Source organism: Pleurodeles waltl, chromosome 3_1 (genome assembly GCF_031143425.1).
Source record: "Pleurodeles waltl isolate 20211129_DDA chromosome 3_1, aPleWal1.hap1.20221129, whole genome shotgun sequence".
In the NCBI taxonomy this organism is placed as follows: domain Eukaryota; kingdom Metazoa; phylum Chordata; class Amphibia; order Caudata; family Salamandridae; genus Pleurodeles; species Pleurodeles waltl.
Genome location: NC_090440.1, coordinates 612,493,625 through 612,513,927, shown reverse-complemented (window position 1 = coordinate 612,513,927; position 20,303 = coordinate 612,493,625). Strand labels below are relative to the sequence as shown.

Genomic DNA, 20,303 nt, shown 5'->3' with positions numbered 1-20,303 from the left:
AGATAGGAGCGGTACTTGAATACTTTCAAGATGGCCGCCCGAGTTGTCCCTTTTCGATTTTTTGTTTCCTTTTCATGTATCCGGACTTCCGGATTTCTTTTAATACTTAAAACTCCGGACCCAGAGGGGGTTACCTTTTTCGTCTACGCATCGGGACCAGCACTTCTACTTTACCGCCCCGGAATGACACTATCGACCACTTGGACCCCGTTACTGGTTGTGGGCCACTTTTGACCATGCTTAATAACGCTTTTTTGGTAAGATATTTCTTTTTTGTCCTTTCTTTCACATCGTGTGGGGTGGTTGCAACTTAGATCCCTTCACGTTCAGGACATATTGTTCCTGTGTTGCACAGTTACGTTTGACGGTTTAATTTTAGCATGTTGCGTCTAGTGTTTCATCTACCCTGGGACAGGCACACTATGAATGAGCTTTCCCTGTGTTTCTTTGATTTTTGGCATTAATCTGTTTTTTGGTAACTATTGCGATTCACGTTTTCCTTTTCCACTTGTTTTGTTTTTGAACTTGCGTATATTAGGAACTGCTGCTTGGCTTTTTTACTCACCTTCCTCGTCTCTCCTATGTCAGGCACCTTATTCATGACTGCATCATTAACTATTATGACTGACTGGACACTACTTTGGTACGTTTACTTTACTTTACTCGTTATTATTTCTTATTATTGTCTCTCTCAAGTATTGGCCCTGGCTTCGCACCAGGTAGAAACCTTGTCTTTCTGGGTATCTGATTCTTGTACACTATTTTGTTATGTCCACCTTCCCCTTTATACTTTTTTCATTCTTACCTTTGTCTGATTTTGAATACTGATCTGACACTTGGTGGAAATTGTGTTCTTTGGGTCTTTGACGGTATCGCACCATCTCCTTTCACCGTTTGTGGTTTTCCTTGCCGGTTCTTCCCAATACACCTTATGCCACATGTTTCCAAATATTTAAAGATACTCAGGGGTGTGGAATTTATTAAAATATCTACTTGTCCAGGGGACAGGTTGCTTCTCAAATCTACTTGTCCTGTAAAAAGATCTACTTGTCCCTTTGGTGCCATGTAGTGTGGCGACAAATTATGGCAGCAATTAATAGCCTCTCTGATTATGCCAGGGCTACTACCATAGTAGGGCTTGAATACTTGGAGTTTCAATCCCTACTGTAGCAATTTCCTTATTTTGCCACCTTTCTGCAGATCTGCATACTGGGGCTGGAGGAAGCAGTAAGCAATAGTTCCAGGGCTGGAATGCCTTTGAGTCTGCAAACCTACTAACCTGCATGTTTTAAAGATTTTTACCAGCTTCTCTCTAATATTTTCCCATAATAAGAAAGGTTGGACATTTACTCCTGACAATGGCAGAATTAGAACTTCTTCCAGGGTTGGGAAGAAAGTGGCTGGAGGGAAAATGAACTTGCAAATGCTCAATAGATTTTCACATGAGCACATCTACACATCGTATTTACCCATGCTAAAATACAGTTCACAAATATTTTATAGGGGTACGACATATACCATGGGTGCACTTTTGTGACTTTCTTTAAGAATTTGGGGCCACAAGTAGGTAGGTTCAGATTTGTGACCTGCAAATTGCGAGTCGCAAATCCGAATGTAGGATGGTGTCCTTGACACCATCTGTGATTCGCAAGGGCTTCGCAAATGCCCACATCATGAATAATCATGAGGTGGGTCGCAATTTGCGACCCCCTCGCGAATGGTGGCCTGCTGGAGACAGCAGACCACCATGTCTGTGACTGCATTTCAATAAAGCAGTTTTTTTTGTTTTTCTTTTGTAATGCAGCCCGTTTTCCTTAAAGGAAAACGAGATGCATAACAAAAACGAAAAATGAAACGTTTTCGTTTCATTTTTTCAGAGCAGGCAGTGGTCCGCAGGACCACTGCCTGCTCTGAAAAAATGTTTACAGTGACATTCACAATGGGGAAGGGGTCCCATGGGGATCCCTTCCCTTTTGCGAAAGTGTTAGCACCCATTTGAAATGGGTGCAAACTGCGATTGGTTTGCGCCCGCGTTCGCGGTCACAAAACAATCCTACATTGCACTGCGAGTTGCAATTAGGAAGGGAACATCCCTTACCAATTGCGAGTCGCAAACCCGTTTTGTGATTCGGTAACCAGGTTACTGAATCGCAAAACTGGGTTTGTGCATCGCAATGTGCTTTTTGCACGTCGCAAACAGCGAAAGTCGATGTTTGCGACATGCAAAAAGCTACCTACATGTGGGTCTTGGTCCCTAATTAGGTCTGGTGTTAACAAAGACATTTTGTTTTTATTAAACTTCTATTTCTCTCTCTTTCGGCTGACTTTACTGTGAGTGATCGCATTCTGCTCTTCCACAAGGAGCATATTGCCACACAAAGTAGTTTTGTTCAGTGTCAGGAACTACAGTCGCAATCAGTGACGTAACGAAACTGGAGGGTGCCCCTTTGCAAAGAACATGGAGGAGCCCCCTCTCTAGACTCACTCAGGGCAGGTGCTGTGCTGAAGGGGCCCCCTGGAGGGCGGCTGCGGGGCCTTTGTTATGCCGCTGGTGGCAGCGTGTGCTTTAAGAGTTCAAAAACTTTTTGGGGGGGTTTTGCCAATGTTTGTTACAATGTTGAGGGCCTGGTAGCTCCCACAACAATAAAGTGTTACAAAAGCCATGTCAAAACAAGACACGCATTGATGAAACTAAAAGACTTATAAAAATATGTCAGATCAGTTGGCTTTGTCAGTGTTTGTTCATTTTCATGCTTCCCATAATCGTGTTGAAAATGGTTACACTGATTTTCCATTAGAAATATTTTTGGGAAATACTAGCATGCATCAACACATTTTACTAAATGACACTTCATTTGCATATAATCAGAGAGCATTCTGGGAGCATTATACTTAGCCTCTTAGCCTAAACTTTTCAAACGTGTGTACACGTTTTATTTATTTTTTGTACTGGAACCAACGTCAGTAGTGAAGTGTGACCTTAAAACATTTATTTACAGCACGCACCCTAATAATGAAGGCTTCCAAAAAATGAACCATAAATACAAGTTCGAACAGCATTATCTTTTGGAAACACATTACCTCAACTGCAGAGAGTTACGCTCTCTGTAAACAGGCAGCCAAAGGGTTTGTGCTGCAGGGGGTTGGGCCTACTTGTCCCAAGGACAAAGTAAACATAAAAACTTGTTGCCCTTGACCCCAAACAAGATGTCCTGGGCGTGGGGCGATAGGAATTCCACATCCCTGATACTTCTTCTTTGATAACACTTAGGCATGATTATGTTCTCTCACGTATGTTTGCACAGGTTGCAATAGGGACTCTGGTCATGTTGTCATGCAGTACATAATTTTTTTCGTACTCATTCTACTAATTTCTTCTCTTATATTTTGTATATTTATGTTTTATGTTACATTACAGCCCTGAAGAAGCCATTGTTGATGGGTGAAACACGTTGGCTGTCAATCCTATATACTTTGTGATGTAATAAGACTTCTGTGCGAATACCAAATATCGGAATTGAACAGTATTAAATGGAAGATTTGCTTCACCATCATCACTGGAGTATTGGACTCTTTGTTTACCGGATCTAAACAGGTGCTTTCTTAGCAGTGCACCGCCATTTTTTTTTTTTTGTGTTGGGGCCTTCTTGCCTCATAGGCTCTTTATGCATCAGGGGCCTAGGTGGATTTGCACGCTTTCTGACACTTGTAACAAATACTCCTCCACGTATTACTGTAATCAACAGGGTATTTTTAGGGATTTTGGGCGTTGTCTAAGAGCTTGCTGCATACTGTGCTGTTGGTTTATCAAAAATTATCTACCCTGCTTTTTTAAGGACTCTTCTTGATATGAATCTGAGTTTTTTACTTTTGGGACTGACCACCATATATGAGATCTTGCAAAATTGGTGGTGAAGTCAGGACTGTCCATAAAATTAATAAAAGATCCAGAAGCTGCTGCAAACCTATGGTGGTACAAGCAAATAAAGCAGTATCATCTGCATATAACAGGGCAGGCACCAGGTGGCCACCAACTCTAGGAACATCCTGGCACTGTTCTATTAAAACTGATTCAAGTTTATTAATATAGAAAATTTAAAAAATGGGTGCCAGGATACAACCCTGGTGGACCCCTCTCTTCAGCCTTAAGTGTAGTTTGCACTCACCATTTGGACCATAACTCACAGAGGTCAAAAGACCATTGTGCATATCCTGCAAAAATAAGTGACAAGTGCAGGTTCAACTCTGATGGACCTCATCATAGGCCAACGTTTAACTCTATTCACTCTGTCAAAAGCTGAGCTAATCGTCCATGAAGGCCAGGTAGATTGTGCTCCCCTTCGCTTTGCCATATTTATTAATGAGCAAATATAAATTTTGCTCAATAGTGCCCTGTCATGATCTGAATCCATATTGCAAAGCAGACAGAAAGTTGTGATCATTAGCTCAAACCGTGAGGAGGTTCTACAAAACCTGACCTATAATTTTCACCTCAGAGTCTACCAGAGAAATAGGTCTATAGCAAGCAGGATCTGCTCTTCCCCTTTTTAAAGACGGGCACTATCACCAAGTGGTGCCACAAGGACGGCAAAGGGGCACAAACCGCAGCATTTAAATGCAAAGTCAGCAAAGGGGCCCACAAGTCAACTAACAGCTTGTACAAATCACAAAGGCCCCCGCCAGGACCAGGAGCTTTTCCTCAGGAGAGAGTTAAGAAAGCAGTTCTCACTTCATCCCACCAAAACATGAGCCTTGGTGACACCCAAGTGCAGGGTATAAAAGATCATAAATGGCCTCAAAATGGTCAGTCTTTGATTGTGCTATGATGGTAAGGGCCAGGTTAGACAACTGTTCAGAACTAAACAGGGGAGGGTTCACTACCCTCCAAAAGGCTGCCCTATCCACCAAAGTGCTAGCAGCAAGTACTTTTTCTCATGCCTCCTTTTTCAGATGCTTTTTACGATCTTTAAAGGCTGAAGGGAAAGTAGCCCCTGCTTTCCTCCTCACTTCTTCCTGAATATGTGTTTTTTTGTGCAACATCACTATCAAATCCTAATGCACTTAGGAGCACCTCTTGACAAACCATTTACAATACGTAAGAATAACAGGTTATGGTCACGTCCCATTCTACCATGAACATTACTAGGAGAATATTAAACAAGCAGAAGCAAAAAATATAGTAAATTATGGATCTAACGATCCTCCCCATGCACTTGGGCGTCAACTCATCGGTGCTGCCCCCTATCAGATTAACTAAATTGTAGTCTATGATCAAATTATTTAGCACATCACCGTGTTGGGTGCATTTATCTTGTTGGGTGTGTTTAAGGTGAGCCTGATCTACAAATGTTGAAAAATTGTTGTGACTCCCATGGGTATGACAAGCCGTGCAAGGGTGCATGTTAAAACTGAAAATCTGTTATTGTACCATATGATCCTTTTTTATTTTATATTACGCATTTGTGTTCAGTTTACAGTATTGTAAGGCACACACTCACCTACCAACCTGGTTGCATGCTTCATCATTAGGTTTGCCACATTCATCCGAAATTCTTATAGGGGCGATTGGACTCCCAGATTTCAGGGATTACTTTTTTGAAGTAGATAAAGGGGATGCACTAAGTGGGGTCAAATATGCCTATAGATATTTCTAACCATTCTTTATTCTTGGAAATTAGAGAGATGTTTAAAAACTCTTTTGAGGATGCTAGGGATAACTATTAGTCCTACATCCAGCCTCCAGAATTTCCTTTTCAAACGGTTAAACCTCCTTTTTTAGGAACAGGAAGAGGAAGGGGCAGACAGAATGACATTGTAAGGGTATAGAGGAAACACCATGGTCACAAGGAGCAAGTGGAGCGATGTTCATGTAGGGAGAAGAAAAACAGGGGTGTGGAATTTATTAAAATGTCTACTTGTCCTTGAGACAGGTTACTTCATGAATCTACTTGTCCTGTAAAAAAAATTAACTTGTCCCTTTGGTGCCCCATAGTGCAGAGATACATTTTTCCAGCAAGCTAATTTTATAAGAACTCTGATAATGGCCTCTCTGGTTATGCCAGGACTCATACTACAGTAAAGAATGAATTCTGGCCATCCCGCATTTTGCAACCTTTCTATAGATCTATATACGGGGGCTGGAGGTAGGATTAAACAATAGTTCCAGGAATGGAATGCACTTTGGAGTCTGTGCAAACCTACCAACATGCATGGTTTAGGGGTTTTCAGCAGCTTGTCTCTAATCTTTTCCGCACACTGAGAAAAGATGGAAATTTAGTCCTGACATGTGCAGAAGTAAAACTTCTACATTTTTTTTAAAAGGTGGTTGGAGAGAAAGTCAACTTGTAAACGTTCAACAGATTTTTGCATGATCAAATCAACATGTGCATATTTGCTCAAGCTAAAATGCAGTTCACAAATATTTTCTAGGAGTACAATTTCCTGACCCACTTCTGTTAATTACTGCGGATTAATGAAAGCTGTAAATCTGCGCCAATGCAAGGGCGCATACCATGGTATGCACTTTTGTGACTTTATTTAGGAACTGGTACCCTAATTATGTCTTAAGTTAAACAAGACCTTTTCTTTTTATTACACATCTGACTCTCTATCTCGCTCTCTTGCTCTCTCTCTCTCTCTCTCTCTCTTTTTCTCTCTCTCTTTCTATCTATCAATAGACTGGCTTCACTGAGAGTGACAGCATTCTGCTATTCACAAGGAGCATATCTGTAAACAAAGTAGTTTTGTTCAGTACCAGAAATTAAAATTTCACACTTCTTTAGCTAAATGTTGTTTTCCTAGTTGCATTTTTTGTGAACATTTAATTTGAAAGCAAAGACTCATTAATCTTGCTTTACAGCTTCAGCAAATACATGCATCTAATCAGAGAGCTTTCTGGGAGCATTATACATAGCCTTATATTGTGAAACTTTCAAAAATGTGTACACATTTTTATTCTGGGACCACAGTCAGCAGTGCAGCCTGAAATAACGATATTTCCTTAGAACGCTCACCCTAATATTAAAGGCTTTGTATTAATGGACCATAAATTTAAGTTTGAACAGCATTAACATATGGACACAGATATTACCTCAACTGCAGACAATGCTCTTCCCTGATCCATAATGTGGTACTGTAAACTGGCAGCAAACAGGTTTGTGCTGCAGCAGGTTGGGCCTACTTGTCCCTTGGACAAAATAAACATGAAACTTGTTGTCCTTGGCCCCAAACAATATGTGCTAGGAGGTAAGCTATTCACTGATCAATATTCAATTGCAGGTCCTTCTCAAAACTAGGTAATTTGAGATGTGAACTGGCAAAATTTGACCGATAGACACAGCTAATAGCCTTCTTAAATGACATTGATAATGTTGATTCTACAGTGACTAATACAGTTCTTAAAAATAAATCCACTTGCAAACTCCCTTCAAGCAGAGATCTAAGCTTTTGAATGGTTGGTAATTTGAATCAATAGCTATGCAACAAAAGCATATATTTCACAATCTCTCCAGGTTTGAACATGTAGCACTTAACTCCTTACAAAACAACCCAGACCTGGTAATAAAACCAGCAGATAAGAAGGGGCTTTTGTGATTGTTACCCAAGGCATATATAACTCCAGAGTGTCTGAGACTTCTATCTGACAGAACACATTATGAGACTCTAAATGAGATGCCAACACACAGACTATGAGGTATCAAACACCTTGGTAAAGGAAGCAGAAACAATGGGCTGTATTACAAACCCCAAGTGGATTTTTGGTTGCAAAAAATCCCTGCATCCTCTATGCCTTTCAAACGTTTAATAAACAACAGAGATCTCTTCTGGGTAGACCAATGGTTTCCGGTATTACTTCTAACATGAACCTCAATCCCATTTCTGTGACTGGTTCCTTCATCCCCTGATCAGTAAAATGCCTTCTTACCTTAAGGACATCAAAGGTGTCCTAAGACTATTACAAAATCTCATCTTTGAACGGAGGCATATAATTTGTTGAGTCTTGATAGTGAGATTCAGTAAACGAGTATTCCTCAGAAACAGATATTTCTAGTGGTTGAACCGATATTCAAACACCGAGTGGAACTACATTACTTCTATACAATTTGTGGTGAAATGTGCCAGGCCAGTCCCCATGGCAAATTGCACTGATTTTGAAGAGACTATTTACCACCAGGTACAAGGCACTTCCATTAGCAGCACATTTGCCCCTAGTGTCACATGCTTCTATGATTCCAACTCTGAAGCAGACTTTATTTATTCCAGTACCAATCTTTTAAAACAAAATATACAACTGTGGTGTCACTGCATAGATGATATATTGAATTATATGGACAGGCAGTGAACATCAGGCTTTGGAATTCTTCAAGTGGATAAACGAAAGAGACCTTTTCCTAAAATTCGCACATACCCTCGGCCACACAAGCCTGGCATTTCTTGGTCTCAACATTAAAACTATTGACAGATGTTTTGAAACTGAGGTAGAGCATAAACCTAAGGGTATGAATGGAATACTTTGTTTTCATAGCTATCATCCATGACCCCTAAGAGAAAACCCTAGCCTTTGGACAGTTTGTGCACATTAGATGAAATTGTTCCAACAACAAAATCATGAACTGGCAAATGAGCTATCACACAATCTGACTTTTCAACTGTATCCCACAAACATAATTAAAAAGGCAAGAAAAAGGGCACGCAATAACTGCAGGGAGGCACTACTGTTGTCCTACTGAAGACCACCTAATGATAAATGTTTTTGCGTCACTACTTTTTTCTGTTTCAAACCAGGTAAAAAAGATAGTTGCAACCAACAGCAACAATTGACAGACATCCTTTTTCTTCTTCAAAAGGGGACGTAACCTTAGGTAACTTGTTCACTTTAGACAATTTACATCCACTTGAGTCAAACCAGCCAACACTCTATGCAGCCTACCGCCATTAATAGGCTAGAAGCTCCGTGGGAAAAGTACCACATGCCCCTACACCACAGTGACCAAGACAGTCAACTTAGGAACCAAAAAGTCAAGGGAAATTAGAATGCACACCAATTGCAACACAGACAATGTGATCTATATGGCCACCTGCCCTTACAACCTACTCTACAGAGGCATGACATCCAGGAAATTTCAGATATGTATAGGGGAACACCACAGAAATATAAAATGCCAAAATGGTTGCTCATTTTGTAGAAAAGAAAGACACTGAAAATTATATTAGGTGATTCATCCTGAAAAAGACAGGGCAAAGCACAAAAAACAACATCCAACAACTAATACCCACAAAGAAACAAAGATGGATATAGCATCTAAAAACTCTTTTCAAGGGACTAAATGATGACATTCCCTGGCTGCAGATAAGCACTAGATGATACCTTTGTCCTTCTAACTAACTTTTGGGGATCTTCCCAAAAACATTAGGCTACCCAGTTGGATATTACAACGCAACTGTATGATACAATTTGACTTTCACAAAAGTCTGTCCTTCATATCCACTCACTACAAATGCCAATTACTATCAAAATACCCATGCAATGTGATATCTTTAGCTGTGGACTATAACAGCTAGGCACATCAGTCTAATATCTATAGAGTAAGCAAGGCGCCTTATTTCAGATGTTTATGTACCAGAAAAAGAAGGTAATTATAAAACACTCCCTATTAGTAAAACGTCAACACACAAACATAATGAACCACTGAGAATTGGTGTTAGTACTTACTACAACTAGATCTTTCACAACGGTTGCAAATTTACATATGCAGCCTTTCCACCACTAAGCTGAATAGAACGTTCAAATGGGAATCTTGAAAATCTCTTTTTACATGCACTCTTATACACATGCACTCTGTTTAATACTAGAAGCTGTGCACAGAGTCACTTTGGTGACGACTGACATCTATGCGGTCACTTAACATGTACAGCAGAGTAAGTTGTCACCGCGTGACGTGCATGATGCAATGCTGCCATTTGCAGGCCAAGGCCAGTGGGTAATGCTGATCCGCAAAGATTCTCGAATCGCCTCACATGGAAAAAATAGGATTGGACACACAAAATGTAGGTGAAGATGTGATTGTAATTTCTACAGCATTTTTGCATAAAAACCCAATGAGTGACACTGCATAACTCCTAGTTGTCCTCTATTCCCTAGTGTGTGAGTACAAGGGCTCCCTATGTACCTTTCCCCATTGGGCCAGTAATACCATAGAAACAGGGTAAAATTGAGAGTGTGCCACCTAATCACCAATACACAGACTTGGGTGACTTATTTTAAAGTTTTTTTTTTTTTTAACAGTACCATCTAAGCTTGCAATTGTGGTGTTAGTGTTGTGTGTTTGTTGTATATAAGAGGACTATTTGCTGTGGTACAAGACACTTGAATAGAGTGAACAGACTTACAGCGTTTCACTACCAACTGTTTTGTCTCTTTATTATCTGTCTCATATTTTATTTCTATCCCCACAGGATTTTCCTTCCAGAACACTCATCCACAGAAATTAGTATAACAGCACACAATGCATGAATGAAGGAGAGTGTGTAAATAGTATGCATGTTATTGCTTCTAAATGAAATATCTTGTCAATAATTCTTACCCTACGGATCCAGGTTCTAACGGAAAAGGCCAGGGATGCCCGGACGGGGCCAATAATACGGCTGAAAAATGCTGACCAAGGAGATGTGGGACTACTAATTATCCTCAGCATCCTCAAAACGTTTTTAAACATCCCTCTTGTTTCCAAAAATAAACAATAGTTAGGAGTACCTATGGGGATTTTTTATTTCACTTCTTGGATCCTTTCACTACTTCCGAAAACAGGAAGAACTGAGGACCCCATTTGTTTCTATAAGAATTCCAGACAAATGTGGCACACCCAATAATGAAGTGTGCCACCTATGTTAGTGTGTGAGGATTTGCCTTACATTTTTTATGAAACCCATACATAAGACATGGGGGTTTCCTGGGCTAATGGATAACCCTTATTGCCTTGATTCCCAGTCTGTTCATAAAACATACATTTGGCCTTCTTGGTTTCCTTGCAGCCTCCAGGTCCTTTTCTGCTGCCAACCTTATCTGGCCCTAATTGTTTATTTTCTTTTAACACTGATGTTACTATTAAATTCCTGCATAGGTGTTCACCATGAACAATGACAATCTAGATAACACTTCTGAGTAAAAACAACTTCAACATATTGAATATTGAATTAACAAAAGTAAAATGTAATACCCTTTGGTACATAAAGGTGATAATACTATTCTGTAGATGGTAGTAGAGGTAAGGTGCAGTGGTGGCTGCCACTTGACAAGGGTGGCAGGGCGGGACAGAGGAGGTGGTGTTAAAAAAGAAAAACACTTACCTTTGAGGGGAGACGCGTTTGTCTCCCCTCCGTCCTCTTCCTCTTACCAGCTGCACAGGCTCCCAGCCAATCACAACGCTGCTGACAATGGCAGTCTGTGCATGTTCACTACCTGGCTGTGCTATTCAGAGAACATGCAAAGCGCGAATGTCTTTTTGGCCGGTTGAACACGGATGGCCTAAAAGACATGCACACTTTGTGTGCACAAAGTCCTCCTCGAGGTCCCTCCCCATCCCCCACCATATAAGGAAAAATAAAATGATAAGCACGTGATGTACGTTATTATCATTTTATTTTCCTTTTTGGATGAACCAGTGGGGCAACGCTTTTCTGCCTTAATGGAGGCGCCGCCCCTGGTAAGGTGGTTGGTTAAACTGGGGCAATATATAACGAATAGGGAAGACTGCTAATGGTTCTGAAATTAATAACAAATAAGTATGAGATATACATGGATTAATGGCTGAAGCATGTGATTATGTGTATTTAAATACATACACGTAGGCTGAAGTCAGTCATCTCTTTAAGTCTCTGCAACTGGTCCGAGTACAGCTCTGACTCTTTCTTGACATCCATATTATGAATATAGTGATTCAAAGTGATCTTTCTTTGTTGCAAAATGCCTGCAATCTTGCCCTCAATGTGGTGTTTCTTTTCCTCCACTTCTCCAACCATGCAGCAATCTTTGTGAGTTCCCAAGGGCAAGACCACTGCATCTGGCACCCGCATGAGTAGGTTGTTGATCCAGAACCCAACGAGGTTATTAAAAACATCCTCATCGTCCGTCTGATATCTGGGAAAAGAAAGGGACAAAAGACATGTGATGACTCTTTGAGCAGGCCTCTTCAGTAGACAGGCTATTCTTAAACACAACATATGTTGTCAATCCAGATTCTATGTTCATAAATATATCTTCTGTTATACAAAATTACAAACTATGTTTTTATTTTCTATCAAATAAATTCCATAAATATGAAGCAAGGCGTTTGCTCCTTTTTCTTACAAGGCATATTTTAATTTCTTTCCACCTTAAGCATTTCAGAAGTGGTAGTTTTTAAAATCTAACTGCTCATTCAAACTACTCAGGTCATTGATTCAGTGGTGATACCAATGTTTCACTATGGTGTCAATCATGTCATTCATTAATGGACTGTCGCACCTGTTCCTCAACCACCATTTAAGTGTCTTCAATCAATTGTTGAGCCTTCCATGTCTATTGAAGATGACACTACTGTCACGCAGTAAGGAACCTGAAGCCATCTGGTGACTTAGTACATCATTTGCAACCAGCAATGATATTGTGGTGCACAAATAACATGGTTGTCGCACAGAGATGGATAATATCATTGGCACACAGTGAGGACGTTATCCCAGAGTGATGATAATGTGTCAACGAGTAAACTGATATCACACAGAAATGGATGATGTCATTATCTTACAGTGGTGATATCAAAGTTATGACCCTGAGGAACAGTGATGGCATTGTTGTCGCAAAGTGATAAAGTTACAATATAGTGAGGATTAGATGCAACAATATTGATCAGCCCCGTGGGGACGAAATCCTCCTTCATGGATCTGGAAAACCTATGTAGGATTTACAGGAGGATGGTAATGAAGAATATAGCAGAAACTGACAGAACCTCAATTAGAGTCAGTTGTGTTGGTACTTTTTTATCTTGGGTTCGAGCAAAGTCAGCCAACATGACCTGCTGCCAGAGAATCCTCTGCTCTACCACTGAGTCTGCCATAGTGTGGGACAAAGGTCTTCAAACATGGTGGCAAATCAGCCATCTTTTCTAGAGTGGATGGCTCACCAACATGTCTGGCAGAGTTAGCACTGGCACGGAAACAGGTGCAGATGGTCACAAAAAAACATTGTTTTGTCCCAAATAAGCATGTTAAGTATGCAAGGCATGTGGGTACTGACAATGAAACTCCTCTCTGGGGGTGCATTTCAAGTGTTCACATTAGGTGGCAGAGATTCTTCATTGTACATGAGCATTAGCAGAATTCTCATTAAGGATCTACACCCTCACACCCAGTATCTCCTCCCAAGATGGAGACTGGCATTTTAAGAGAAAAAACACCTTTGTCATAACACAGGACTCAAAAGATGGCTGATTTTCCCCTGCCAGTGTGATGGTGGACATATATCCTGCACATTGGCCAATAAAAATTGTGAATGCAAAACTCAAAATCATCCTGTTTGTCTTTTCTTGAAATGTCACGTTATTTGATATTTCAAACCATAACAAGGATATTCCAGCTCATTCATGTTGATCAGACTCCTTTGTTAGAGGCCAGAAACTGCATCCCTGTGCTAGTGTTCTGCTCATCACAGTTATGCACATGCAACCACATCACATACTACCACATTATGGGGGTTATTCTAACTTTGGAGGAGTGTTAATCCGTCCCAAAAGTGACGGTAAAGTGACTGATATACCACCAGCCGTATTACGAGTTCCATAGGATATAATGGACTCGTAATACGGCTGGTGGTAAATCCGTCACTTTTCCGTCACTTTTGGGACGGATTAACACCTCCTCCAAAGTTAGAATAACCCCCTATGTGTGCTTTTTGTCATATGGACCTCCACAAGCAGGGATGTTGCATCTTCTGAAGGTTTTCTAAAGGTTAGCACCTTCATACAGCTGACCTCTTAAAGGCATCAATCATTATTTTGTCAAGGCTAGTTATCAAAGTGAATAGCCCTATTCAGGCCAAACGATCCTCTGTCTTGCATCTGTACACCTGCACCAAAAAATACACTTCCTGCTGGATCTTAGCACTCTTCTGCTTCTAAGGGTATTTGAAACATTATATATTAATCCTTCCATGTGTTAGGTCTAGCTCAGACCCTCAAGAACTAAAGCACAGCAAATGAAAAGTCCATTAGGAATAGTATGCTTACTCAGTCTCTTCCACAATGTTCGGGCAACAAGCATGTTAAAATAGAAGATATTAAAAAATTAAGCTGTACAATTTTTCTTTTTTTGCACTGCACATTTCCTTACAAGATTTGCTAAAGTATATATTAATGTTGCATTGGCAGTTCCTTATTAAATCCTGCTGCTTGTGACATGGTGACAATGTATATTTTGTGAAGCAAATTATTAGTAGATAGAGCAACAAATAAAATGGGGTGTAGGCTTCAAGGGTTATCTTTACTTCCCATTTTCACATGTCAGGATAAATGAAGATCTCAAGGAAATGCATTATCTCTGCACATATGACAGATAAAGGGGCAAAGAATTTTTGTCTACCGTTCCAAGTTATTTTTATCGTTTTTTCTCCAGAATACCATCCAGGCCATCCATTTGACCCCATTTTACACTAGCTATCTGTAAAGAGTCAATAGCTGGAAATTCAAATGTTGGTGTCTTATATGACTTCTGTTTCCTACTGAAGCTAATGCTCCAATGTTGCAGTAGGTATGATAGCAATCTGCTTAAATGTCTGATTACAACTTCCTTAGCCACTACATGCAGTCCAATTTACAGCATATTGTGTGGCAGCTTCCTGCTCTTCAGAAATACATTTGTCATAAAGCTTGAGTTATTTCTTTGCTTACAATATATATGTTTTACAATATTCTTTATTTTGTTACTTCTTTGCCTCGTACTATTGTTTTGAATAACTTTATATTTCTTTTTTTCTGTTAAATACAAGAAATAGAGTTATTTTAGTGAGTTAAGTCTCATTTCCTCCATTTAGCTGAAGGAATAACCCTGCACATAACCTACTGTAACACTTTACCAAACATGCTGTTGACTCTGATTGATATACTTTGCAAAACATAGGTTCACAAACACTCAAAAACATTTGCCCTTAAATGCAATTAGCTATGCCCTCTTCTATGTATTAAAAGGAAGAGGGCTTTTTGAAAAACATGACTCAAACTCCATTGTTCAAGAAACCCTTAGTAGTTTTGTAGCACCTTTAAAAGGAAACTGGATTATTAACTTAGGGCCCACCTTCATAGCTGACAATTTGTCATGGAGACTGTTACTGACGTTTACCTCATCTTACAAAACATTACGTTTTTATGGTTGTAGGAAAGTGCCTCTTTTTTACGTGGTCCCCCCACGTTTTGCCTGGAACATGATGTGATTTTGACTGGAAGTGCATTGGGTTCCTGCTAACCAGGTCCCCAGTGCCAGAGCTCTTTCCCCAAACTGCACAGTTGTTTCCCCAATTAGCAAAACCTTTAGCACCCTTTGTAAGTCCCTAATAAATGGTACCCTGCGTACCTAGGGCCTGGGGTACTAAAGAGGGTCCCTAAGGGCTGCAGCACGAATTGTGCCACCTTCAGGGACCCCTCACCAAGCACATGACAAGCTGCCATTGCAGGCTGCGTGTCTTGGTGCAGACAAAAATGAAAACACAACATGGCACATAGCCTGTGTGCCCTGTTCCCTAAAACTACATGCAATATATGCAAGTCACCTCTCTAGCAGGCATTACAGCCCTAAGACAGAGTGCCTTATATTCCATGTTAGACCCCACATGTTAGAAGTGGCACGCCTACCTTACTAGCCAATTTTCCTGCCTGTCCAGGTGCCAAATAAGCTCTGAACGAAGGGGTGTTGGCTTCCTCCGTGTGAGGTGAGCCATATTTGCATTTCAAAACCGGAAGCCCTTTGAGGCTTGCCGCCTTAGGAATGCTAATCAGCAGGTCATCCTGTGGGAGGGGGTGTTACACCCTCTTCCTGGACAGGCTTTTGTTCTTGGCCTCCTGAGAGCAGAAGGCTCTCACCCTAGGGGTCAAGAACGGTTTCGCGGGTCCCAGTCCATGAGCACACCAGAGGCTGGTAGGCTTTCAGGGGGCACCTCTGAGGTGCCCTCTGGGTGCATGTATTGGTAAATCCAACACTGGCATCAGTGTGGATTCACCAATACGAGATGTTTGATACCAAACATCTCTAGCTTTAATGAAGCGACCATGTAGCTGGGGAACTCATATTGACAAGTGTCCAGCACATGTATTTGGCTTCCCTGGCACTTACTGTGTCTGAGAATCGGCAAAGACATATCAGGGGCATATTTGCTTGTGCAGATATGCTCTAACATGTAAAGAGAACCAAACACCTAAGGACACCCGTCACCCCTGAGCCGTGGAGAAGAGCACCAAAGGTGCCTACCTATGTCCAAGCATTGTGAGGCCTGAGCCCCACTGTTGGTTCAGCCCAACTGGCCTACTGGCGACAGCCTGCAGCCTCTTTCCACAGTTACCAATCTCCAAAGGAACACATTGAGCGCCCAATGCCGTTTTGCTCTCTGCAACTGCCTTCCCTGTGCTGCTGAGGGTGTACTGTGGCCTCTGCTTTGGCCCTTGCTAACTACTCACCTTAGCTCCAGGAGTTTGGTCACTCTAGTCTACCTGTTTGCAGAACTTGTCTTTCCTCCCATAGAATAACATTGCAGAACTCAGAAATTGCACTGTGGGCACTTTTTAAAGATGTACTTACAAGAAAAAAAATCTCTGAGGCCTAAGCATATATAAAGATACCCACAATTTGTTTATACATTTGTGTGGATCTCCTTCTTGAGTCGTGTGTCTCATTTATTAACAACTGTGTGTATTCGTAGTTGTCTTGCACTCCTCTGTGTTAAGCCAAAGGCTGCTTGACCACACTACCCCTAAATAGAGCACTTTGGGATTGTATAGCAAGCCCTGTCCACTCACTGGGGACCCAGGGACCCTTAACACTGTATTTCCATACCAAATAAAGGGCCAGCTTCCTACATTGGTGGTGCAGCGGTTTGGATACAAGACTTGACATCTACTATACTACCTGGTTGATAAGTGATTACACAGCAATTAAAAAATTGTCACTAGTTAAGTATTTTTGCTAATTTTTTACTTTTTCTGAATTGCTTCGATAGGTGTAGGGCCTTGGTTAAGTCCTTTTTGCAAAAATCTTTAAAACTTAAAACAGTAAAGTCAGTTAGGTTCTTTAGAAAAGTACCAATTTTATGTAAGTCATTTAAGAAGTTCCCAACTACTTTAAACACCATGTCTGAGCAAGGACCTTCCCAGGAACTCAACCTGGCACCCTATCAGCACCTTAAAGTACACCAACTTAAGGAGCTCTGTAAAGCATGGAAACTTGCCACAGGGCCTAAACCCACAAAAGCCCATCTGCAGCAGTAGCTGGCAGAGAATGATAAGGCCTCAGCAAGAAGAAATCCCTCCACTAGCGAAGAGGAGTAAAATGCATAGGTGGAGGAAGGCGAAGATGACTCAGGCTCTGCCCCCATAGAGAATACCTCCACTGAGAACACTTCTATTAGTGTCTCAGAAGATTTAGATACTGAAGATGCAGATCTTCAGAAGCTGGCCACGAGGATAGCCTCAGAGGCTAAACTCTTAGCTATAAGAAAAAAGAAGCTGAGATGTGCCTAGGACCCATCCCAGGCGGCAGCAAAATCATAACTAGGCAGATAACTTGTGACCAAAATACTCAGATGGTGATGATTTCACCAAAAGGTTCACAGCATTTGAGAGAGCCTGTAGAGCCAGGAAAGTCAGCCAGAAGTATTGGGGCTCTCTCCTTTGGGAACTGTTCTCTGGTAAATGCAGGGATAGACTCTTGACATTGAATGAGACAGATGCTGAGCCCTATGACCTCATGAAGGATACCCTGATTAAGGGCTTTGGACTCACCAATGAGGAGTACAGTATAAGGTTCAGGGAGACTCAAAAAACCCAGAGACAGACCTGGGTATATTTTGTAGACTTTTCAGTGAAAACAATAGGTGGCTGGCTAAAATTTACCAATGTGCATTATTATGAAGGGCTTTATAATTTAATTATGAAATAGCATCTGTTAAGTAATTGTGAGAAGTTACATCAGGTCCACTTTCTCCTCAGGAGTTGGGGAAGAAGGCAGGCCACTGGGTAAAAACAAGGGTGACCAAAGCTACCACGGGGGTGACCATAAGAAAGAGGCCAAAAAGTATTCCTTAGGGAAAGGTGGTGACCAAGCAAAGAGTCTTCCAAATGCCCCCAAATATCTTCTCAAGAGGGTGGGCCTGAGACTCTTCCCAGTCGAGGGGGGAGGTACAAAGGTAAAAACTGGAATTCCAAAAAGACTTGGTGTCATGACTGCAAGGCTCTTGGACACCAAAGTGGAGACCCTATCTGTCCCCACAAATAGAATGCCTCTAGTGCACCTGCAGTAAATGCAGTGGTAGGTCTTCAGAGGGGATTTCTGGTGAGTCCTGGCCATGTCGGTGATCCAATGAGGCAACTCTAGTTTCAGAGGGTGCCGTGAATGTAGCAGCTCTGGCCGTTTGGCCCTGTAACCCGGAGAGATACAAGCAACAGCCACATATCAATGGGGTTACAGTTGAAGCCCTGAGAGATATTGGTTCCAGTGTCACCATGGTGACTGATAAATTGGTGTTCTCAGACCAATACTTGGCTGGTGAGACATATACAGTCCTCAAAGCTGATAACCAGGCTAAGGTACATCCCATGATGGTAGCTTCCTTCGAATGGAGAGGGGTTACTGACCAAAAGAAGGTGGTGGTATCTCCTGTAATCTCTGTTCACTGTCTGATAAGTTATGATCTTGAGCACTCAGAATGGGCTGATGTCAAAAGAAAGACCCATTCAGCTATGCTCAGTATACCTGAATGGATGTGGGTAAAAACAAGTGCACAGTGCCAAGCCCAGGGTGGAACAGTAGAGCCGGAGTCTGACATAATGGCCCCACCTACCAAGAGAAATGGCAAGAAGTCTGGGAAACCAGCTTTTTAACAGATACCAGACCAGGTCCTCTCTCCTCAGGGAGACGACCAGTCAGCCTCAGAGGGAACTGAGCCTCAGGACCTTGGGCATTATACAGCAGAGCAACTGGGACTAGGTGAATCTTCTAGGGAAGATCTGTGACAGGGGTAGAGAACCTGTCCCACCCTTGAAGGCCTAAGACAGCAAGCTGCTGATCTGGAAAAGGGACATGTCAGTGGCTTCCACAGGACCTATTGGGAGGAGGGACTACTTTTCACTGAGGCTAGAGACCCCAAACCTGGTGCCACTAGGAAAGTGGTAGTGCCTCAGCAGTTTAAAGAATTTTTCCTCACATTGGCCCATGACATCCCCCTAGCTGGGCATCTTGGTCAGGCTAAAACTTGGAGTAGGTTGGAAAACCACTTCTACTGGCCAGGTATGTTCCAGAAAGTGAAGGAGTTTTGTAACTCCTGTGCCATCTGTCAAGCCAGTGGCAAGACAAGTGGCCATCCACAGGCCCTCTTAATTCCACTTCCAGTGGTTGGGGTTCCCTTTGAAAGGGTAGAGATTGACATTGTTGGTCCCCTAGATCCTCAGCGGCATCAGGAAACCAAATTATACTGGTTGTAGTTGATCATGCAACCAGGGCAATTCCCCTGAAGATTACTACTGCCAATGAAGTAGCTAGGGCCCTCAGTGGTATACTTACCAGAGTGGGCTTTCCAAAGGAGGTGGTGTCAGACAGAGGTACAAATTTCATGGCTGGCTACCTGAAACACATGTGGGTTGAATGTGTGATTTATACGTTCACTACCCCATGTTACCAATAAACCAATGGCCTCGTAGACAGATTCATGAAGACATTGAAAGGTATGATTGGTGGACTCCCTGAGAAACTCAGAAGGAGATGGAATATCTTAATCCATGACTGTTTTTCACTTACAGGGAAGTGCCACAGAATGGAGTAAGTTTTTCGCCCTATAAACTTCTGTTTGGGCATCCGGTGAGGAGACCACTTTGTCTTGTGAAGAAAGAATGGCAGAGACCTCTCAGAGAACCTAAACAGAATATTGTGAACTATGTACTTGGCCTTCGCTCTTGAATGGCTGAGTACATGGAAAAAGCTTCCAAATGCCTTGAGGCCAACCAAGAGCTCCAGAAGCTAAGGTATGACCAAAAGGCTGCACTTGTGGAGTTCAACCCAGGGCTGAAGGTGAGGGT

At 41.7% G+C, this 20,303-nt stretch overlaps 1 protein-coding gene across 2 annotated transcripts in view; it reads right to left on the bottom strand.

Annotated features, from left to right (window-relative positions):
- Nucleotides 1-20,303, bottom strand: part of LOC138284374 (malignant fibrous histiocytoma-amplified sequence 1 homolog) — a 216,948-nt gene that overhangs the window by 184,318 nt on the left and 12,327 nt on the right. For both annotated transcript variants that reach the window (XM_069223080.1, XM_069223081.1), the window contains one exon: nt 11,842-12,136. In XM_069223080.1, the coding sequence (XP_069079181.1) occupies nt 11,842-12,136 (295 nt within the window). The remainder of the gene's footprint in view (nt 1-11,841; nt 12,137-20,303) is intronic.